A 24,383-nucleotide genomic window follows, 5' to 3' on the forward strand; every position below is an offset into this window, starting at 1 on the left:
GTGGCATCTGCTGCAGTTCAAAAGAAAAGCTGGAGGCTGTCCTAGCAGCAGTGGGCAAACCTTGGGTAATTGCTGTTTACAGAGCAAATGCAGAAACACCCTATTGTCTATGTCAAATCAAGGTGCCGAATCTCTTGAAGAGAGACTTGCATGCTCCAGAGTCACAGGAGTCGTGAGCAAGCTCTGGCTCGCACCAGTTTGTCTTTAGAGCAGGCTGTGCTGAAGCAAGGCTTCATTTAAAGCCGGACTGCAGGTGGCACAGCCATGCTCCTCCCCACTGCCTCCACCACTGCCCACAAGGCAGAATGAGGTCCCCTCTTCTACCCAAGCTGCACAGTTAACAATGTTGAACTGTAGCTGCACAGCATGGGCTGACAGGATTCCTGGGATTGGTAAATCTGCCAGGTCCACTGACCTACAGCCTAGCCCTCTTCTGCTTCGAGGGGAATGCTGTCCCTGTGAAACAGGTAAATTGCAGGTGTGTGCTTTCTAGGCAACATGAGTAGAAGCCTATCAGGAGTTGCTAGACTCCTCATCTCTAGTACACAGCTTTCAGCCTCTCGACACTCCCAGCAGAAGCAATTAATTTCTGGGACAAACAGAGAGCTATCCCACTCCACAGATGTTTCCTCTTAGTTCTACTGGACTCGAGTCAATGAAAACGTGGCAGTATCTGCACAGCAACACATGGAACTTTCCACCAGCCCAGATGGGAACAGGAGCATTCTCAGTTGAAGTCTCTATTAAAATTCTGCTATTTTTGTTTGGAAGAGAAGGGAGGGGTCAAAGGGAGCTAAGAAAATAGAAATTAGCCGTTAGCATGCCTGAGAACCACAGTCTCACAGATTTCTTGGCAGATACTGTATCAACTGGGAGAGCTGTAGGACCTTTTACCCCTGTCAGAGCTTTGTTTACCCATTTGGGATATGAGCTGGTAGCAGCAAACCTCCAGGGGCAGCTGAGACCAACTAGCAGCTCTGTAATACTTTTGGCTGGGCTCATTATTTGTATCTCAGGGGTTGAAGCAGACCCCGTCTGAACTGGAATCAAGACTTCACCCCACTGCTTTTCCATGCCAACACATGGGAAGCAGTGACACAGAAAGTGCAGGACCCCTTGAGACCCCCAATTCACTCTGTGCCTGCATACCCAGCTACAGAAGACCTGGGGGAGGACACACAAACTTAGGGGAGGCACTGCAGACAGTGGCACCATGTCAATTTACAGTGTTGCTCTGAGGATGTGCTTGGCTCCAAGTCTCTCTCTTGAGCACATAGCCTGGATCTCAGAGGGCTAAATATTTGCCATCCTTATTGAGAAACAGGGAGGGAGTGCACATGTACTCCCCTCTACAGAGGTGTCAGTTCGCACACTTGAAACACCATGATGCTTCTTTTCCCACCACCACCTCCAGCTCTCATAAAAATATATTTAAAATTAAAAGGATCTGAAGAGAGGAAAAGAAGCATCTTAAGTGATGTAACTTGCAAAATGCTTGGAGATCCTTCAGCTGGAAGGCTGTGTAGAAATACACTATTCATGTTACAAAATTCACCCCGAGTGTAACTCAGGGCAGCCTTTTGGTCTCCAACCACAAATCTGCAATAAAACAGGCAACAGCTATTCAGAGAATGGCTGAGGTTCAAGACTTGCAGTCTCATTTACATTAACCATTTTCTGAAACATTAAACAATACGTGATCAAACAAAAACTGCCTGTGAGAAGTCTAAGGTGCTTTAAATGTTTTTTCTCCCTTCAGTTTCCTTTCTTTCTATGTTTTTACAAGCAGCTTTGCATGGCAAGGGGTAGATCACAGCTACTGCAAAGGTGATGTTAGGTTAGTATTTGCCTCACACAGAATAACTCTGCTGAAGTGACAAAAGACAGTATGTACGCTCATTGTCACCTCTTGGCTCTGCTACTGTGCAGCACCATTACAACCTACCCAACCCATTACTTAAAGTACTGAAAAAATCCCAACTCTTCAAAACACAAACCTTGGCCAAATTTTGGGGACAACTTTTTTTTTAACAACCTGCCTGCTTGTTACACTGCTTGTTATAGCAGTGCCTACACATACCTGAAATATAAAATACTGTTGCAGTCACCTTGAATAACTGTGTTTATGAGCTCTAGCAGAAGGACTGAAGAGATCTGGGGACCTTAAGTACTCCACATATTTTACTGTGATCATGATTATTAGTTTGAGCTGTAATATGTTCTGTCCTGTATCTACAGCTCTCTTTCAGCAAAAGCCTTCCTTCCCTTTTCCCCACCAAACATGTTACAGTCAAGAGAATATTCTTAATCTGATACTATAAAATTGAAACAGCAAATTCGAAAAATGTTGCTTGAGTAAGAGCTAAATGACTCCTGTATTATTGTAGTAACTTCTGCCATAAAGTTTGTTCAAAACAATCCTTAACACTTGCAGATGAAATATCAACTTCTTAAAAATCAGCTTCCTTTCAAGTTTTTCCATCTGTTGTCTCTTCCTGTCATGCCAAATAAATGCCTCTTACTCTTTGCTGGGCCAACCAATTGATGTTGGGAGGGAATCTTTCAACACCTGCTGATACAACTTGTTTCTAGTCTTATCTGTCATTCTCTGCTTTTCCCTGTGAAGGATCATTACTGACAGCCACTATGCTTTTCCAGCTGAATTATCAAACTCTTAAAGATCAGTTTAGTTTCCCATTTACCCTGGTCATGTCCCTTCTCCTTAGCCCCAGTGAGAAGTTTTGGCTAGGTTACTATTGCACCTGTTGGAAAAAGGGACAGGTATAAAACTCTAGGGAGCAAGGAAATCATAGAATATGCTGAGTTTGAATGAACTCACTGGGATCATCACAGACCAACTCCTGGCCCCGTACAGGACACCAAGAGTCACACCATGTGCCTGAGGGCATTGTCCAAACGCTTCTTGAACTCTGTCAGGTTTGGTGCTGTCACCACTTCCCAGGAGAGCCTGTTCCAGTGCCCAACCATCCTCTGGGGGAAGAACCTCTTCCTGCTTTATCCAACCTAAACCTCCCCGCACACAACTTCAGGCTGTTCCCTCAAGTCTTGTCACTGATCACCACACAGAATAGTTAGTGCCTGCCCTGCTGCTTCCCCTTGTGAGGTACTTCTAGAAAACTCTTGGTTTAAAATATGAATTGGGAACTTGAGACTATGTCGTATTTATAGTAAAATCTAACCACATTTTATTCAAAGAATAGTAAGGTAATTTGAAGGAAGATTTCCACCTAGTGCTGTTCTCCTTTGTGCTGCACTGAAGACAACCCCATATGCATTCTAGAACACAGGAGCTGGTTAACAGAAGTGAAACACATGCAAACAGAATTAAGTGGAAAGTACACCAGTCACTCTGGAAAACAGATTCAAGCACTCTCCAGGCAGCAGCATCAACTGTTGCTGGTGCACTTCCTAGATGCCAGCAGTCACCTGTACGGAAAGCAGCTCAATTTTGCTTATTTGCATTTAATTGTAGCTTTCTTTAAGCTTAGTAACATTTTGAAAGCCTCTTAGCCAGGAGGATGACTCTACTAAAACAAAAAACCCCCTTTTTCTTTATATACAAACTGACAAGATTGCACAATCAATTAAAAGCAGTTTTGAACATTTAATAAAAACTCATCCTAGAAATCCAACTTTTGGTCTTGAGGTCCCCAAACTCTCTTCTTCATCCAAAATCTTCTGAAGGGCTATGTGAAGTGACTTGCCTACTCTTTGTCCTGTCTGCAAAGCAAAGAAAGCAAAACAAACCTGAGACATATGCTTATTAACAGGAAGACAACTCTTACGGAACACTTCCTTTTGACAAATGTTTTCCCTTTGATGATTCATATACACCAGCTGGTATCATAAAAATATGCTTTTAATTTAGAAAAATAATGGTGGTGAAAGTTTCATTTTAACTTGATTAAGTTTTGGAAAAATATACCCACAAAGGCAGTGCTCTCATTCATCAGAGAAGCATTCCAGGATCATTAATACCAGATCTGTGCATCGCTGGATCACTCAGGAATATAAATTAAATTCACATCAGGCACAAGCACATGTTCAAATTAGCCAGCACACAGACCATGAAGCAATATTCTAGCTGCCAGAGGACAAGAGACACCTGACCAGCAAAGCAGCCTACTAACAGAAAGTTCAGTAGGCTCTCCTGAACGTGCTCAGAACCAGCAGAATAAACTTAGACCAGCTGAACACCCTGTCCTGTGGCCAGAGAAGCCCAAAATGCACACTGGCTTCACCACCAAATCACTCTGTGGGCAGATCCTTCATATGATGTGCAATTCTGTCCTGTCCAAGGACCTTAAAGGAGTTAAGAGAATGTTTTCTTAACAGGAATGAACTCCAGCAGTGAAAACCCACCAGGATTAGCTCCAGTGCTGACCTCTACTCTTCCCACACGCCCAACTGTACTGTGGAAGCTACAGGGCAGGGAAACACTGGGCAACAGCGAAACAAAGATCTTAAGGCAGTGGTGCCCATTGGAGCTTTCACAGGGTCTCTCTAAATGACCTGAAATACTGACTGCAAACAGAGATGAAGAGCTCACCCATCCCTAAAGAGGCAAAGGCAGATTATAATAAAATGAATTTATTGGCTCCTGATCAAAAGCAGCAAACCTAGGCCTGCCATACAGCTGACACAAAACTCGGTTTCACCTCCTGGTGACAATTTCTGAAACCATGCACAAACCTAGATGCACAAACCTGAAAATAAGCTACATTTTTAACTGAAGAGCCAGGTGGCAGAATATGGCCATGGTACCAAAGGAAATTTGGGAAGAGCTTTGATGCAGCAGGGTAGCTGTCAATCCTAAGCACCATGAGTTGTGCTACATAAAGGGCGGCACAAGAACTGTTGCAGCTCTGCACTGGGACAAAGATCACTGCAGCAGTCCAGAGTCACGATGGGTGATATACTTTCTTCTCCTCAAATGTAGGACAACATCACTCAGCCCAGGTCAAAGTGAGTGGGAACTGTGCAGAACTTTGGTATTGACCCAACACTGCATCTTATTCCTGCTTGCCTCTCTATTGGCTCGGATCATAAACTCAGTAAAAAAAAGCCTAATGCTGGCAGCTCCCCAAAACCTTCCCATGAAACTACCTTCCTAAGAGATATGTCCTAGAATGTCTGTTCTCTACCAGTCAGGAAAAAGTGAACATCCTCTGACCTGCATTTGGGAATAGAAGTGTCAAACATCGGTTACTCAGCTCCTCCACTGGGCATTCCCAGGCCTTTTTGTTTTTCCTTGATACCCTAATCAGGACGTGGAGTTTAAGGCAGGACCAAACAGGTAATCTCTGACCTTACAGAAAACATTTTGGCTTTTTGTGATCAGCTTTATCTCTCACTCCTGCAGAGGAATTAGAGATAACACCTCTCTATCCAGGTAAGGGGGATAAAGAGGCATGTCTGAACACAAATAAAAAGCCCACTGCTACCACCGGGATTAGCACTCTGGACTAACACAATGACGCAGTCAAGTGCCACATACTCAGCTGTAATTCCCACTTGAGACCAACTGTTGTCAAACTTGGCTCCAATTTCAGCATTCCTCACTAGAGCCATGCAGAAATTAGCCTTGTGTCTCTAGGAAACAGAGCCAGCTTCAAGTATCTAATTTTCATTCTGACTTTCAAGCTCAAAACCCATTTCTGTCTCATGCTCAAGGCCAAACTCAGGCGTGAGAATTTACACTGAACAGATTTAAGAAGAACCTGAAGAAGGGTTTAAAATGGATCTTATATGGATGTGGACAATATCCAGATACTAGTATTTTTATGAAGTAGGAACAGATTGTAAACTCAATAAAGAAGCAAAGAAAAACAACAGTAAAATGAGAACAGTAAGCTTATCATAAAATGAGTTGTGCTAGAACACCATGCACCAGCAATTCAAAACACCATCTCTACTCTTACAGGGACTTTACCATGTTATAAGTTTTGCTCTTTCAGTCTTTAAAAGAAACAACAGGAGGGAATACGTCCTTTAAAAATACTCTCCAAGTTTATCAGCTTAAGCTTTACTGTCTTACAGCTGTGAAGTATTTGCCTGAAACAAATATGAGTACCATACATTTCAGGCATCTAAAAGTTTTAGACAGTGTCCATTCACATTAGAGTCTGTTTCAAAGAAACTGCCTGTGACCCTCACAAGTCCCTTGTGCACCAAATCAAAGCACTAAGATGTCTCCTCTAAAAGCCCTTACTGCAGCTTTCCATACACCCAAGTTCCAGTTCATCCAGTATCACCCAAGACAGTCAACTGTTCAACACTCCTTACCTCCATCATTTCAAAAATACTCTCAGGATCCAGGCTACCTTTCCCCACTTTCTTCATAGAAGTGATGGCACCTTTACTGGTCACAGAAATAAGCAGGCTTGCCAAAGAACAGGCTTCTTCCTGAAGGGTAGCATCCACCACATGCCTATATCCAATCTGCAGTTAGTGACCAAACAATGCATTAGTTTGCAGTTCTCAAAGCTCCCCCACTAAGAAATTAAACTGAGAGTGGTGGCTTTGCTACTTATCTACAGCCTCCCATCCTAAAATGATGTGGCCTTTGGAAATAGTCAGGACTAACTTGATAGCACAGCATTTTAACAGCCTCTGACCCCAAATTATGTGTACATAAACAACAGAGGTGAGATAAGCATGTCACTATTTCATACTGCTTTCTTCTCTACCATCCCTTCATCTGTATGAAACTCCATATTCACCTTTCCCTGCAACTCTAAGTCTAGACTTCGCTCCTCTCTACCTGAAAATTACACATTCTAAGATTCAGGTGAGCCCTCATTTCAGCAATGGCCCCTCTACTATTTATGCAATTTGCTTAAAAGAAATGCCAAGCAAATCCTAAGCAAAGTACCTAAGTAAAAAATACCTAAGCAAATCACTAACACTTGCAATAGAAAATGCAGCACCCGTAATATAAACTGTGTTAGCTGTGTGCTACATAAGGAAGACAAGAACCTTTCCTTTGAAAGGAAAGGGATGGTACTGCACCCATGAAAATGGAGTTCTGTCCTCAGCAACAAATACTCAGCATGTAACTCCAGGCAGATCACACAACCTCCATGCCTGAACACAATAGTCTCTTGCTTTAACATACCGATGTATCTGCTGCTCTGGATGTTAAGCAAGGAGCAGATGAAAAACAAAACCAACTCCACTGCATGCAAAAAGATGCATTTTAAGACTGCATCAAATAGAAACCCACAAGACAGAGGTACAAAAAAACCCCTTATTCAGTAAAAGTTCTACATAATTAGGAGACCAAAGACAAACAAACATATACATAGTGGACACTGACCATTTCTGTAACACTAATTTTATCTCTAGGGAAAAAATAAATGGCAGGTGAAATTAACTGGAGTCTCTAGGCAGAAAGTCAGAGATTTGTCAGGCTTACTTTGCTTAGTGTGACAATACAGGGCACCTCATCTACACTGAGTCGAATACAATCATAAGGGTCATCAGACAGCTCAATCTCTTTGGTGCCTTCTTCATCCTCCAGAACACGCACTTTGGGTATCCTGTGGAAACAAAAGGTGCAGAGTCATTGCCAGAACACATAACAATTACAGCCGTTACATAGTCACAACTCCAGGAAGTCCATGTTCTTCTAAACAAGGTAAAATGTTTAGAACAACAGTACAGAATGTGATCAAAGTATTAACAACTCACTCCCTGAGACTACAAAGGAAATATTTTAATTGGGAAGATATTTAGGATAAGATCATCATATTTACATCAGTCAAACAGTTAGAATTTGAGTTGTTTTTTACACTATTACATGGGGAGAAATTCTTTTGGAATTTGCACAAATCAGTTCTGAACAATTCTTTGCATACCTGCCTGGATGTACAGGAGATAAATTACCAACACTGAATTTGTTCTGTGGTTCCCAACCTTGCAGACAACAGTAAAGTTGTCAGCATTACATCAGTTGCATTGCTTGGCAAAGGTATGACATCAGTAGCAAATACAAGTAGTAAAGCTGTTCAGGAAAGAATAACACCAACTAAGGAGACTTGGGGTAAAGAGAAAAGATGACATTCATAAAATCATTTCTCTACCAAGATGAGAAGATTGGCAAGATACTCTACTGTTCTAAGGACAGATATACAAGAGATATATAACTTATCAGGGCAAAGCAGTGATGAAAACCCTGGCAGAAATCCAAGAAATGCTTTCTTCTCAGTTGTGAATGATGGGCTCTCTCACAAATGAGCTAGACAGGCTCCTTATCAGTCGTACATACATTGCATTTGTGATAGCCACCTAATGGAAGTTTTACGGGATGATTTAAGGCAGTTTTCTTAGCATAATGAATAAAGTAATTTAAAACAATTTAGTAGAAGATGGTATTTCAAGCTGCCAAGAATGTCAGCATCTTATACACCCCATTAATCCAGGTGCCTGCTAGGATGGAGTACTGACTGAGAGACTTGGCATTACTGTCCAGTGAAGCACACATAGAGCTCACCCACATCTCTCTTTCACACATTTGCACTTGAAAACAAAATATTTCAAGATGTCCCAAGACAGCTAACTTCAGTAACCACAATCTGGTTTTATGTTGGTGCTTTTATGGTAGCATTGTGTTTTATAACTAGACTCTGGAGGTTACATTCTTCTATGCTGTCTGTAACAAATCCCTTCCTTTAAAAGCGGAAGAGACAGGGACTGATTTAATGAACATTTCCCCCCACCAACACAAAGTGATTTTTATTGATCCTTGGATGAGTATTTTAGTTATTTGTGGATAAAAGTCCTAGTGGCACATACTTCAAAACGGCTAACCCTGCTCCAGTGACGACAACTTCTCTACAAGCACAGTGACCTGAGCCAACCCAAAACGAACACTTTGAGTAAGCAGAACAATTGTGATGTGCACTTTTTCCTGAAATGAAACTCCAAATGTTTTCCAACTCATTAGAAATGCATTGGAGCCTATTTTCAAGTTCAAAATATTAGAAGTTGATGGAATAAAATCACAAGGTGACTAACCCTTAAGCTACACAAGACAGTGGACAACACTGGACAACAGCCTAGTCAAGCAAGAAGTGTACGTGCCAGAGCAGTGTTTAAAAAACAAAGCAAGATTTTAAGAAAATTTGTGAGATTAAGCAATTTTTAACTCCAACCTAAAATAGCTTTGAAACCAGAGAAATGTTTGGTCTGAAAGAAGAAGTTGCCAGAACTAATATCTGAAAAATGCCTGCAAGGAGCTTTTTTGGCCAAGAACAGACGAGAGAGGTGCAAATTAGAACTACTGCAAAGGCAAAAAGATCAGACACAAGCATTGCAGCTGCATAAAAAGGGGGTATATGGACACAAAAACTATGCAAAACCAATGTAGCACAAAGCTTTTCCAGAACACTGTAGATTTCCTCTCCCAGCTTGTGAAGATTTATCTTAAGAAATAGCTGTATGTGTTCACTTTGCAACTGTTATTTTTCTGTTTTGATTCCTGCAACTAATCAGGGCAGAGATCTGTACAGCAAGACTCAGTCATGTAACAAACAGTGCTCTTTTCTGTGTGTGCAGATCCAGACTTCACAAATGCAAAACCAGTCCCACCCTTGCAAGCAGGCATCAGTTCTGCCTCTACCATGCTGTAGACCTCGGTATCTGCAAGGCTGCTGTGCTATAAACTTTGTAGTTTTTGTAACTTGTCTATTTTCTGCAGCCTTGGTTCCAAGTAGGCACATTCCACAGGACCAAGTTTAATGTCCTGACACAGTAGCTAACAGCGTATTTTGCAGTATCTACTTCCATCATTAATAAATCCATCCTTAAACATCTGGGAGATACGGGTAAGAAGGAAGTCTGATAATCTGCTATCTTCTGCACATAATCTTGATTGCAGTTTTTAGAACTCGATGAACAGTACAAAACTGCGAGGAGTAAATGTTCCCCCTAAACCAGTCCTATTGTCATTGTTCCATGCCTGAAGGGGAGAGTCAGGTCAGGCATTCAAAGGATTTAAATCCCCTAAGTCTTGCACAAAATTCCTTAAGTTGTGATGTTGGATTTACTTACCTCTAAAGCAAAATTTGTCCACAGATATTAAAAAAATGCTTAGAGCAAGATTTTAAATTGAAGCTGAAGTTTTCAAATGCCTATCTGAGTATCTAAAATTTTGTAGCTTCAAAGAAACAACAGCAGCTTGAGCTCCCTGCTCTTAGTTCCAAGGCTGCAGTCAAGGCTGGCAAAAATCTGAAAACACTTAGAACAAAAACCTGGTTGTAAACAAAGTAGGGAAAGCAAGTAAGAGTCAAAGAGGGACACATGTCGAGCACAGCTCAGAACACTTAATCTGAAGCAGCCTTCAAACTGACATCTTGTTTGGAGAATAATATTTTATGGAGAACAGGCAGCCACTCTTCACACAACCTTGTGTCAATCCAAAGAAAATCCAGTAGCTACCAAGGGAAAGGGAGAGGAATAGCGAATGAGGACAACAGGTTTTCACTTTGTATTTCACCTCTTGACTTTCTGAGCTTGTATGAGATAAGCTGAACTAGCATTCCCTGCTCAAATCAGTAAGATAGAGTTTTCAAAGGTAAAAAATCAAGAGGCTCATGCATTGTATCATCATCATTGTATCAGGTACCACATTTTGATATGATTCCCAACTTCAACAAGACTTGTGGAGTTTGCCTGCAGTTTAAAGATTATATAAAGGACACAGTGGTCAGAATAATAAAAATAGATAGGAAACATTAAAATAATTACACCCTCCATTATGTTGTCCATGTTCCCAGAGCAACAGATTTTCTTTTATTCACTTATTTAATTCATTACTTTTTATCTTCTCTCTTTATTCTGGTTAAAATAAGAAAAAATACTTAGTTATCTTATAAATAAAGTATGAGCCTTGGATCTGCAGGACAACTCACATGGTAGTAACTGTTTTAACTATATGATTTTGCATCCTGGCAACTCACCCAGAGAAACAAAGGCATTTCTTCTTTTTAGTGTACTGCCAACTCCTTTGTGAGCCATTACATTTCTGGAAGTATTTCTTAATGTTATAAAAACAATCTACTGTTAAAAGTTACTGAGAACTTGATTAACAAGAGAAATTTCTCAGCAACATATACAACTTCTAGTCTCAGATGGATTCTCCCCTTATCCCTTTTAAAGGATTTATAACCTGATACACTGCCTGTCTTCAAAAGCGTATTTTCCTCTTCTTCTTGCGTGTACTTTTCCAGATCTAGTACTGTGCCTTGACTCCCTGATAAATAAGCCAGAACTACACTAGTGACTTTAGCAGATCTTTAATTTAATGCTGAAAACCAATCTGAGATCCACTTTTAAAACATTTATGCTTGTAGGAGTCTAGGTTTTGCACCTCTACCAGCTGTTTTTGCCATGTAAGTTTTTTAGCAAAGCCATTCACTAGGTTGTTTTTCTCAAGGGTGCTACAAACTCTGTACTCCCTTTCACCTACAGATAAAGAAAATAAAACAATAGAAAAAATAGCAGTGAATCTTATTAAAAACACACACAGAAGACTTGCATCATTCATTCTACTAGATTTTATTTTTCCATTCTTTGAATTAAAATGCGCGGGGCAAAGTTCTTTTAAAGGCACATTGCTTCCCCCTCCCCACAGTCTCTCACTACCACATTTTTCCTCTTGGTTTTGAAAAGAACTCTAGGCTGACAGTTAATAAGAACGAAATCAAAAGTGGAAAATCAGGGCTAGTTACAAATCAGTAGTCACACTGACAGAGGGCTTCTTATTCAGGAACATCACGTATCAGTAAACACTTCTTATTTCAAACCCACAAGGCATCAACACCAAGGCCTCCAACTACTTGCAACAAAACCATATGGTCAAGACTATTTTTTCTGGATCTGGCTACAACAAAAGTTATATTGTGAGCATGATTGTGCGTAACGTGCAATATGACACTTGATTATTAGAAACTGATTTAAAATAACATTAGTTCATGTTACTTGCATGCAAATGTTACTTGAATGCAAGCTGTCTTGGGTACTTCTTATTTAAATAATTAAGCATTAGAACTGCTGTGCTCACAGAGAGTACTTCTCTTCCACTTCCCATGCCACTTCCACCCACATGAAATGAGATCTGTGCTTTACCTTGTGTTAAAGAGAGCTGCCTTCACTGCGATAGAGATTGCATCAAAGATGTTCCCACCACATTCCAATAACTGTGGAGGAAAAGAAGAATCTCTTTAAAAAAAAAATCAGGCTACTGCCTTTAAATGAAGCCTTTATTTTCTTTAAAGCTACTTGAAAAGGAAGAAAATTAATTACCAGAACAGGTTTTTAAAAAACAAAGTTGTCTTTAAAGCCTATCTATGAAAAGAAACAGATAGGAAATTAAGATTTCAGCTAACTGTATTATACATGCAAAATAGAAGAGTTAATGCACTTCATAATAAAATTAATGATAAAATTTAATAATAGAAGCTGAAATGAAACCACCACTGTTCTTAATCTTCTTGTGCTAAGGTTCTGAACTAGACTATGACCGGAATACTCTTTATAAACTCACCACATTAATTCTTTAGTGTTAAATCAAGCCAATCAATTTTCTGTATTTTATTTCAAAGAGGAGCCTTTTTTTAAATATCAGCCAGACAAAACCAACTAGGAGAATTGCTTTCATAGATGAAACACACACTGTCACCAAGAACATGGTATGGAAAGCTACTTACATAAGGTAGAGTTATGAAGGCACATCATGATTTATTCTCTTTATGGGAAAGAGTCATTGTCAGGTTTGTCTCGTAGCCGAAAGTGATCTAAGGAAATCCTGATGTCAAAGTCTATTTCATATGAGTGTTATGAACAAGTGAAGTGTGTGGAGGGAGCCTAGCTCAGCCTCTTCCCATGAAGACTGGGAGAACAACAGTCAAAGGGGAAAGCAGCACTGCATACAAGGTAAAAAGGGAGGGCTCCCATAACCACTAACACCTCCTGCAGGCTGCCAGACAATCAGAGATGTGTCTGTCCATTGCCTACTGTCACTTCTCTGACAAGCTCAGCTCTCAGCTGCCAGTACTATTTCCTGAGAACACACACACACAGAGCAAGCATTTGGAATTACTTCAGCAAGAACACATGGATGCTTCTCTGTCACATCAATCTATGCTGTATGGTGAGAGCAAAACAAGTTTTGCAATCCTGATTGCATTGACTGTTCTTCAAAATCTATTTAAAAATGAGATAAACTCCTGCACGGGGAGCAAATAATAAACAAGATATTCTGCAAAGACCGTTTCTTTTCATGAAGACAGACTGAACAGTGTAAAAAGAATGACAAAAAGTTGGGATAGAAAGCTAAATACAAAGGTGATCTGATTATTTCTTTGCAAACAGCTGCTGGATACAGAGAGGTTAACTTGCCCCTTTCAGTCATTATTGGATTTTACTTGATAACACAATAAGCCCCACAATATCTTTGTTATTAAAACACAATAACGGGATGTACTTGCACTGTTGCTAGGCTTGTGTTCAGGCTGATGTTCTGAAGCCTCTTCTGTACTACAGTGGCTCCTAGAGGCAAGGAACACAGCCTGCACAGAGCATGGTGCAACAATTCCTCTGCAAAGAAAGGAACGCTTTTCTCAGCTGAAGCACCTTGTACTGATATCTGCCCCAGTTATTTATTTATTTTCAGGACTAAGAAAGTCTGCAACTGTGAGTTATGGGAAGCAGAGGAGTCTTCACTGCTTCTAATTTACTGATATGCAAGTGAAAAAGTTATTGGAAACAAAAGATAACACATTGTAGACCTCACCTTATCCAGAGAAGCTTTTCCTCCAAAAGTAGAGATTCCTAACTTCTTTTTTTTATCAGACTGGGGCAGAGTGGAATATAAAACATGAGGAAATCCTGCAAGGTGCTCAGTAGTGAAGTGCAAAAATTTCAAGAGAACCTAACACACCCTGTCCTCCTGACACACAACCTATTGTGACTGGGTAGAGAATGATAAGAGATTGCACACTTTGATTCTCCTTGCTTGGCACAGCAGGCTGCTGGGGCAAACCATGTGGAGAAAACTATACATATATATAAAAACCCACTCAAAAATGCTTGAAAGCTTATTTCTGACATCAATGGCTTGCTTAGAAAAAGAAAGAAATTGACGAAAACACAGAGAAGGTGAGAACAGGCTTTTGTGGTACTCCATAAGGTACTATTTGGAAGTGGAATGCCTTCCATTAAGAAAGAATGCATATACTTTGAAAGGTCATGGTATATATTCTTGACCTTTGACATATATAATCTCAGTTTGTCCACATGTCTGCATCTTTGTGGTGTGCATGCTTGAAATTGCTTTTTCTCCTTGTCTGACTGTACAGGATTATAGCACGTCCCAAGTACACTGACCACTGGAAAATATTTGAGAGATGTTTTTAATCTATAAAGCTGCATGAGTCTGCAAAACAAACTGTTTTCTCTTTTGAGACTGCAAGTGTCAAATTCTATTTACACAAAGGAGCTGAATATAGATGTTTCAATCAAAGTACACATGGCTAAATTATATAGTAATGGAGTATTTCCAGGCTCATAACATTCTTTCTGGATCTTTTGGAATGAGAGATTTCCAGACAAGTACCTTCACACCTGACCAAAAGGTACCAGTATTTTCAGCCTCACAACAGATACAACGCTTATTTTCCCTCCAACATAACTATGCAACACAAACATCAATGTAAACGATTTCCAGGAATTCTGAAGGAAAATATCACCCAAAGGACTCTCTATGAGTGTTGTTTTTATACTCAGAATCTGTCCCCCTCCAAATACAAATAATATGAGTTGCTCCTTATATTAGCCCAGGTGTCATCCTTCTACCACACCCCACTAAAAGTATAATACAGAGGCCTGAGGTGGAAAAAAAAAGTTGGGGGTGGAACAGAGTAGAGAGAAATGTTAACAGTATCTTGTTCTAACTGTACCAACAGCTCTTCAACGGCTCACACACAAAACCCCTGCAGAATATGACATTAAGAAGACTCATCAAGTTTAGAGTTGTAATTATGAACCTGCAACAGATTCTTCATTGGCACTGTAAAAAGGGCTAAATGTAAAATTCCTCACATAACATAGGCCCTGATGTTCATAATTCTGATACAACTAGTAGCATGAAAACACCAAGGCTGTTCTTCTCTGTAGCTGTGGACAATCAACAAATCTGTCCAGGAACAATCAGATAATGACCAGCTACATCTCAAACAAAAGCTATACAGAACAGTGTACATGTGTATATATATACACACAGGAGCAGACAGCTTTATGAAAGTCTTTGTTTATGCAGTGCCTATGCAATGTTAAGCAGCATGTTGCTTAAATATGCCCAGCATTTAATATTCTGTACCTTTGCTTGTAATTACCTAGTAACTAAAGGCCCCAGTGTGATTTCTCAGAACTAACACTTCATTCTGCATTAAACCATGCCAAGCTGCAATAAGCCAGTGACTTGGGCTGTTAAAGCACTCAGCAGAGGTACATATTCCATCATTCTGTAGGTGGACTCTTGTGGCATGTACTGTATCTACCATAATCAGGCTAATGCTAGTGCTTTTTAAACACTTAGTGAACTAATTTTCTCATTTATTTAGTCTAAATGTTCCTGTTTTGTTCAACAAAACCCTGTATTTAATTTTCTGGCCATACAGCTTAACATTTTGCACATTATTTCACAGACACTAATGGATTCCTGTAAGATCCCTTAACATATTTTCACTTCCAAATTTGACAAACAGAAACTCAACTTTGGACCAATAAGAATTGGAAATAATATTCAGGAGAGTCTGACTTGCAGACTTCTAAAAGTCCCATGACAGAGTGCTTTAAATGCAGCATATTTTGGAAATTGAGCTGCTGCATGCATCAGATTTGTACACATAAAATTCAGTTTTCATTATTGTCATGGGAACAAATACTCAGTTTACCTTCTACATTCAATACATACATACAACTTTCATCAAAAAGCACCTAGGCTAAACCCAGCTTTTGCCAGAAAAGCTTCTATTTTACTTTACTGAATTAGTAGTGATAAGAGTGCAAAGAAGCAAACAGGATGGGCAGTTCTGTTAGGGCTAACATCCAGCCATGACAACTTACATTCATTAGAACAATATATTTGCTGTTACATTTAGCTTAGAAGAGAAGTTTACCCTTCTTCAGTGGCAATTTTCTGGTCAGTATAAGATCACTGATTTTTATCTGAGAGAGATTTGGAGTATTCAATGTTTTTTTAGTTCTGCAGTGGAACAGCAACATCAAGAAGAGTAGAAAAAGAGCAAACTGAAATTAGCGATTAACTGCTGTAAGTAGGTTCACAAGAAAACGGCCATCCATGCTGTGATACATTACATCACATTATGAGAAACCTTTTTTTACGTAAGAAAATACACAAGGTTATGCTAAGTCAGTCTCTGCCTCAGAAAAATTTTGTTGAATCTTAGTTTTCATTTCTGTACTTACCAATACATCCACATAGAGAACCCAGCAGTGCTCTTTGGGATTGATACAAAGGGATTTCAAGTCTACACTGTTCTCGCAGCTGAATACCCTGTACAGCGTATTTGCTATATCTGTGCCAAGTTCTTCTCCTCCCCGGCCTTCCAACTCAGGAGAGTTTGAAGAACTAGATAAAGAAAGAAAAGAATAATTTCACTTCTGAAGCAGCAAACATCCAAAGAACATTTCTTAAATATAAAGCATTGAAAGTATCTAAGGATTTATTTGTACAAGAATAGGCATCCTATCTGAAAAGGAATGATTTCCATTTTGCATAAGAGAAGGTTTTGGTGCAGATAATATACTGACATTTTGTTACAAATACTAATACTAACTAAATCCCACCACTATCTTCAGTTCCCAAGTTATAATTGACGTATAATTTGCTGAATTTTCTCAGAGATTATTTCTTAAGCGCTGTCACCTTCTATCATGTCAACCCTTTAAAAAAAAAGTGAGACATTTGTACTAAGTTCACAACAGCTAACAAGGCAGCCTAGTAAGAGCTGAATGTTAAATTATTAAAAGAGTGGCTTAGAAGAAAAAGATATAATGATATGACAAACAGAACACTAATTTCTTACAAGTAACATGACTACCTGACCTTAATTGGTAATTTCTTTACTGAGTGTATTGTCTACTATCAAGCCCCTCATAGAAAGCAGGTCATTACTTTCAGCAGCTTATGGAGAACTGCAACTAAACAACATCTTTTCCTGAAGGGATCTGACAGAGTGTGTGCTCTTCACTTCTCTGATTCCAACATAACAAACTTGAGGAGACCCCAACATTTATTTATGAGCAGTCATGCAAGAAAGTTCTTGGATGCTGGGGCCTGGTATGTAGCTAAGAACAAACTTCTAACAAGAAAAGAAAACAGGCCTACAAAAAAACCCCAGCCAAATAAACAAAAGCCAAACTAAACTAACCAACCAAAAAAAAAAAAAAATCCAAACCAAGCAAAAAAGGCCTTGCCTCCAAAGAAGAATAAAATAGAGCAGAAATGTCTAGAGATGCATATATGGCAAAATAATGAACAAAGATTCCAAACCCAACCTCTGGTTTATACAGAGGGCAAGAATATTCTCAAGCAGTGGACCTGTAGCACCATTGCAAATCTTGTTTTAAAATAAACCAGTCAGACCTCCACCAAATTAATTTCTCCTTGCAGAACATATCAAAGGAAGTGGTTCCACAGAAGTAGTCTTGGTCTGCTCAAAATCTGTAACGGCAAAGCCCCACATTCTCCTGGCAGGGCACCTCACAGGGCTAATTTCTCATGTATGTTCTGTATCTATATGATGATACAAAACCTTTGCACACCAGGAATACAAAAATACAGCAGAAAATTAAGTCTTGGAATACAATCACTTCACCTTTAAAAAAAATCCCAAACGGCTAAGGATTCACTTTATCAAGGCATGACTTAAACCATCAAGTGAGCTGTACCAACAGTACTGCAGAACCTATAACCTTACATATAATTACCTACTATTATCCTTACCTCACAGTAATTATTCCAACTTGTTGTTTTGCAGAGTTGATGAAAACTCAGAATGCCAGGAAGAACTACTGGATTTTATAGAAGTCATTTGCTGCTACTATTAACAGACAGCACTACACATGCTTAAAAATACAAAGAAACATTACTGCCAATTAAGCACTGATCTATGCTTCTAAACTATATTTGCCACATGAATAAGCGCTGCAAGTGTGACACGCAATATTATTCAGGGTTATTATACACCAATTTTATGAGATAGGATCTTATCTAAGTATAACTCAGTAATGAGTCAGGTCCTCAGGTTGTATTAAACAAGCATTTATCCATGGAAGCAGCTTTTATGCAAGTTAACAAGATTATTCTGTTTAAAGCATGCTATGCAAGCATTATGATCTCTGTGGTAAGTTGAAAGAGTTATGCAAACTTCAATCTATGCCTCATTATTATTTCTAAACAAAAAGTTTTAGCAAACGTTGTATTTTTTGATTACAAGTGGAAGCTTTGTTTGACAGTGACAGAAAGAACCTTAGACCCAATTGGAATATCACTGTACATTTCACTGCATCTTAATTCCATTATTATTTTAACACTTCATTTCCTTGCAATCAAAGTGAAATAAAGAAGTAAGGTTAGCAGGATATTATTATAATAACTATTTGGTAAATACTGCCACCTAATGCCTACAGATTATTGCAGTAATTTACACTGGGCAAAATTTGGAAGGGGGTTGTCTTAACAGACTAGAAAGAGAAAATGCCAAAAGTCTTGGCTTATGGAGCATAGAAAGGACTTAGTAGTGGTACAAAACTTATACTCCCAAGCAGGATGTAACTTTCAAGATTATCAAAATAATTTCAGTGTCACAGTGCCTAACAGACTAAGATTCCTCCTAAAGCATAACAATGCTTCTACCACAGATCTCTACTGAATTTCAAAACTCTTCCTGTTACCAGTCAAAATCCTCCTGTTGCAACAGCTAAGTATTGCCCACCTATTGCTCAGGCCATTAGTATACTGTAATCTACAGAAGGCCAAGCCTGGACAAATATATTCCTTGCTTCCCTAATTCCACAAACAAAATCTGATGCATTCAAGGAATTCAGATGTCTGCTTTTCTTGTTGTTCCTATTTCTTACAGTTTGAAAATGGTAAATCAGGTCAGCCACAAAACTCAAATGTGAGAAAAGCACACACAGCAGTCTTTCAACATCAAGGGCCAGGATGAATATCTTCTCCAGTGATGACAGGCAGTAAGAATACCACACAGGACACAGACTTGTTTTATGATAATTATTTTCTAGGATCACAAATCAGTGCCCCAAAAATCATCCCTTCCAGAGACTCGCACTAAAGTCTGTCTCAAAATGGGACTAAGTGTGCTCTTTGGATTTTAGGTAAAGGACTCAGAGCAGAATAAAGAGAAATGGAAGTCTGGAACAGAGATGATCCAGCAAGTGATTATTTTCATCAGTAAAAGAAACCATGAAAGTTTTGGGAAATAAGCATTTTAAGACAGTAATCACTGCAGTCCGAGTTTTCATTACTAGCTTCAATAATATAAAAGCCAAGTAGAACACACAGGAACTTCACCAGGAGATGCAGGGTATCAAACTACGCTCAGTTACTACCACCCAGTGGCAGCCTGGAAAAGCATCAGGGTGCTGACAGCAGCTCGACAGAAAACAAGCTGCCTCCACTTCACTTTTTGTCTTTTGCATCTTTCTGGAGGCTAAAGAACACCTTTCCCTGTGCCACGAGCATGTGAAAAGTGACTACACTTCTCTAAAGTTCAGGCTTTTGGCGCCTGTTGTCACAGAAATCAAAGATTACCTACTTCTGAACTGACAAGATTCATCTCCCACAATATCGATGCACTTCTCCCTCCCATCTCATGAAGCAGAGATTAACCGAAAATACAACCTAACATTAATCTAATGAGTTGAAGTTTTTCTAATATCTATTTTCACACACAAGAAGCGTCACAGAATTGCCACATGTCCACAGACCACTTTTTTCAGGAAGGAAATGTCCCTGCTGTCAGTGAACTTTCTTCATATAGAAACAACCAGAAAAAAACGCCAAAACAATAAATATGTACCATTTAACTCACTTCATACATGAGTTTTAACAGTAGGACCACATTCAAGATCATCTTCCCATCTGATATTTTTTGAACAGCAATCATAAACAACTAATTCACAGGTGAGTGCTTTCCTTTAAGGCATAAATTTCCACAGTTAACTAGAACATAGTGATGTAGAGAGGCAGTCTCAGATAAGGCTGCATAATGTGACACACCAATGTTAAGGCAGATATAGACAATTAGGTCAGAAAGACTATCAGATATACACTTAGTACCTCTCATACATTAGCTTTAACAATGGTATATTGGTTTAATGTCAGAGTAGCAACATTTTTTTGTTTTTAATAAAAAGAAAAGGAGATGTCACATGCAAAACAGCCAAGTTGACAATGACAAGGCTTTTATGAGAGATCCCCAAAGCCCTTTATGTCATAAAGAACAGTTTTGGGGAAGTCTGCAAGACTTGGATACTGTAGTCTCAGGCTGCAGACAGTCTAGTCTAACACTGAGATGTCACTGTGCTATCTCAGAGCAACCCGAAAACAAGAGTTCTCAGTTTTCTTCTAGCTTCCTCTGTAATTCAACCACTATGAAGACTGTAAGGATAAACAACAGTCCATTTGTAGCAAAATGCAAGAAGTCTGATTAAAAACAAACATCCTTTTAGTTAATGAAAGATGGATTCACTGATAAATATATAACTAAAATTTCTAATTAGTTTTTGCATCTGAAGTTTACACTGGGGATTTTTCTTTTTTTAAATGAAAAAAAGTTTTGTACAAAACACATTTCAATCTTTTTCCACTGCTTTCACAGACAAAGTAAGCAAACCTTTAAGTACAGCTAAAGCACAGTCTGTATTGGTCGATTCTTTTCTTCCAACTTCTTTTGAAAGAGATTTTCTCTATTTTTTCATGGAAAAAACCAACAGCTGACATCTTAGTCATGAAGTCAGGTTACATGCACATGTACTAGAACCATTATTCTTTTCCAGCTGCAGTGATGCTATGCAATTTGGGATTGTTTAATTTCACCTGTTTTCATTCTTTAACTCCTACTGATTCGCTTCTTTTGGGTTTGCAGGACCAGCCAAAAATTTCTCAACATTTACTGCTACTGAAACAGTAAAAGAACTTGTTTCTATTACTCAAACCTCTAGAGGAGGTTAGTGAATGAAGGCATAAACTTCTGAATAATGGCAAGACCTGATTAGCCGTTTATTCCAAATATTAGATCTATTTCATTCTTCTCTAGTATACTAACCAGTCAACAAAAAATTCCAGGTAACCTTCATCTGGTTTCTCCAACTTCGGTGTCCCCATTTCAGCTTTTATGCCTACCAAGATATCAGTTTCTCCCTATTAAAACAAAAGCATATCACACAACTGGAATTATAATTACAGAACTACTTGTTTAATTTAAATGTCTATGACAAGCTGACATTTCCACCTTTCAGTTATCAGATAATTCTATCAGAGTAAACTTAAAATAACATTTTTTTAAAGAACAAAAGGCTTTAGAAGGACAATATTAAGCCTAAGAAGATGCTTCAAATAATTACCATACATATTACCTTCTTCTAGGTTAAAAAGACAGTCTTAATATCCAAGACTACTTCTGTCATTTTGGTTCTGTAAACAACTCCTTCTGCAGAACCTTCATAATACTGCACAGTATATTTATCTTCTTCACACTCAACACATGTCAGAAGTAGTTTTGCTTCCTTCTAAAGGAATAGAAATTTTTGCCCCCACCCTCAGGGATTAGGCACAACAGTAACTTCAGTTTTCAAGATTAAATGTTAGATTAGTTCAGACTGAAGGCTGTCCAGGCACTTTACATTAAATCCAGCTCAAGCCTGCCTGAACTAATTATGTACCCTGTCATTATTTCCATATCCCATAGTTTTAGTTACTGCTATACACACATGCCATTATACACAAAAACCCATCTATGAATAGCATCAGCTTAACTAGTCATATGAACAAGGAATTTTATCAGCAAGGTACCAAATCCCTAAGAAATTTACCTACCAGCTTTACTCTTGCAGATCCACTTGTGTTTGATACAACATCTGTTTCTACTTCTGCACATCTGTAGTCTTCACAACCTCGACCATCTACACGAAGATCTTCCTAAGTATGACAATCAATATACTGCACTTAAGGGAATCAGTAATGAAAAGTAAAAAAAAAAAAACAACCCAACCAAAACCAAACCAAACCAAACAACCCAAAAAACCTAAACAACCACAAAAACCCAACAACCCGCCCCCCCAACCCCTGTGACTTTGAACTTTCCTTCTCCTATACCACACAGCAGTAAAGAGGATATAAAAGCAACAACTTGTAGTTTCATCATGGAGTACAAAAGAAGCAACTGTACTTTTTCTTTTATATCTCGTTTATGTAGAGCTTGCAACAAGCAATCTGCAGGCAGACATGAACTGCACCAAGTCCCTCCAATACCCGAAAGAAAGCTTCAGATTCCAAAACTGTAAAGGTCGTGGCCTTAAATGGTACATTACCTAATACAACCCAGCTCTTTGCTGGGACAGGCAAGTTCTGTACTTTTACATAATAAGTTAGGACACCAGCAGACAAAAATAATACACCAGCCTTCCAAATGCCTTCATCCACTTTTATTTCAAAAACGGGTATTAGGCATCCTCTGATACTATACAGCTCGTTCCCATAAAACCAGGCTGTTTTTCAGTAAAATTCAGTAACAATACAGTTCTGTTATCTTTGGGGCTTCTCCCCAGACATCCTTTACTCTTCCTCCTTGGTCCACTCACGTTCCTTCACTAAGTGACAGGCTAAAACTCTATCTAACGGCAATAACTTGAGAATGAGCCAGGGAAGAGGTGGACAGAGCAAGGGAAGATGAGCAAATGGGGACAGAAGAAGTATATTAAGCTATTAGAGAGCATCCAAAGGAGGGCAAGGAAGGTGGTGAAGGGCCTTGAGGGGAAGTCGTCTGAGGAGCTACTGAGGTCACTTGGCCTGTTCAGCCTGGAGGAGACTGAGGGGAGACCTCACTGCAGTTACAGCTTCCTCCTGAGGGGAAGAGCAGGGGCAGGCAGTGATCTCTTCTCTGTGGTGACCAGTGACAGGACACAAAAAAATTGGCCGGAAGTTGTGTCAGGGGAGGTTTAGGTTGGATATCAGGAAAAGGCTTTAGACCCAGGGGGTGGTTGGGCACTGGAACAGGCTCCCCAGGAAAGTGGTCACAGCACTGAGCCTGACAGAGTTCGAGAAGCTTTTGGACAATGCTCAAAAGCACATGGTGTGATTCTTAGGGCAGGGCTGTGCAAGGCTGGGAGCTAGATTTGATGATCCTTGTTGGTCCCTTCCAACTCAGCTTATTCTGTGATTCTGTGCAAACAAATCCACGTCCTGCTCTCAGCCTGCTTCCCGTTCCGACGCTCAGTGTGCTCAGATAATTACTACTCCGGAGGCTCGCCCCCCGCCACAACGGTGGAGGGCTCCCTCCCTCCCTCCCTCCCTCCTTCCTCCCTTCCTATCCCCCTCCTCCCCAGCCTAACTCGCTCCCCACCGCCCGGCGCCCACCCCGGTACCTGCACGCCGTGCACGATGTAGAGCTTCTCCGCCTCGCTCAGCACCACGGACGCCATTCCCGCCACCTCCCGCCCGCACCTGCGCAGTGCCACGCTTCCTCCCTGCCTTCCTGCCTTCCATCCGCCCGCCCGCCCGTGGCGGGAAAGCTGCCAGTATCCATAGCTGGTGTCCCACCCGCCCAGCCGGCACCGACACCGGCACCTCACAGCGGGGGCTCCCCCTTCCTGCCGGCAAAGCGGGGGGTGCAACCGGGAAGCCACAGAAGCCTTTCACATGGAGTAGGCGCAGCGCTCTGGACGCGGTACCCACTAGGCAGCCCGCATCCCGGAAAACGTCCCGTCCAAGAAGCTGGCCCTCGTGGTAAACCCAGAGCACCCGCTCTCTGCCTGCCCTCTGCCAAGAGCTCCTGAAGGAGGCTGTGGAAATATCCCAGTGCTCAGAACGGGATCGCGTAGTCAGAGTCCTCTGCGTTTCTTCATTTTCCTTGCGAAGTTTTTACCTCAGAGAGGTCCAAGCGAGGTGCGGTGGGCGGGGAAGGCTGGTGCGGCAGCAGGGAAGAAACCAAATGCTTTCCTTAGGAGATTCTGTTCGTCCTGTGCCAGATATCAGTTGGGAAGGTGGCGTGGGAAATGTAATTAAAAGCTCGCACTATTATATTAAAACAATA

At 40.1% G+C, this 24,383-nt stretch overlaps 1 protein-coding gene across 1 annotated transcript; it reads right to left on the reverse strand.

Annotated features, from left to right (window-relative positions):
• Positions 1–3,177: 3,177 nt before the first annotated feature.
• On the reverse strand, positions 3,178–24,008 carry EXOSC7 (exosome component 7). The gene is made up of 8 exons (XM_039548600.1): positions 23,716–24,008; positions 22,169–22,270; positions 21,399–21,493; positions 16,513–16,675; positions 12,151–12,221; positions 7,439–7,562; positions 6,307–6,462; positions 3,178–3,741 (listed from the first exon to the last, which is right to left on the reverse strand). The coding sequence occupies exons 1-8, from the start codon at positions 23,770–23,772 to the stop codon at positions 3,637–3,639; spliced, it is 873 nt and encodes a 290-aa protein (XP_039404534.1). The 5' UTR covers positions 23,773–24,008; the 3' UTR covers positions 3,178–3,636.
• Positions 24,009–24,383: the final 375 nt, after the last annotated feature.

The sequence above is a fragment of the Corvus cornix genome, chromosome 2 (genome assembly GCF_000738735.6).
Source record: "Corvus cornix cornix isolate S_Up_H32 chromosome 2, ASM73873v5, whole genome shotgun sequence".
NCBI classification, from domain to species: Eukaryota; Metazoa; Chordata; class Aves; order Passeriformes; family Corvidae; genus Corvus; species Corvus cornix.

What these genes read in the sequence shown, in the direction of transcription:
- EXOSC7 (XM_039548600.1), bottom strand. Translation starts at nt 23,772, where the DNA reads ATGGCGTCCGTGGTGCTGAGCGAGGCGGAGAAGCTCTACATCGTGCAC. An exon ending in GATCTGCAAGAGTAAAGCTG is followed by an intron (nt 21,494 to 22,168) that starts GTAGGTAAATTT and finishes TTGTTTTAATAG; the next exon opens with GGAGAAACTGATATCTTGGT. An exon ending in CTGGAATTTTTTGTTGACTG is followed by an intron (nt 16,676 to 21,398) that starts GTTAGTATACTA and finishes TTCTTTATCTAG; the next exon opens with TTCTTCAAACTCTCCTGAGT.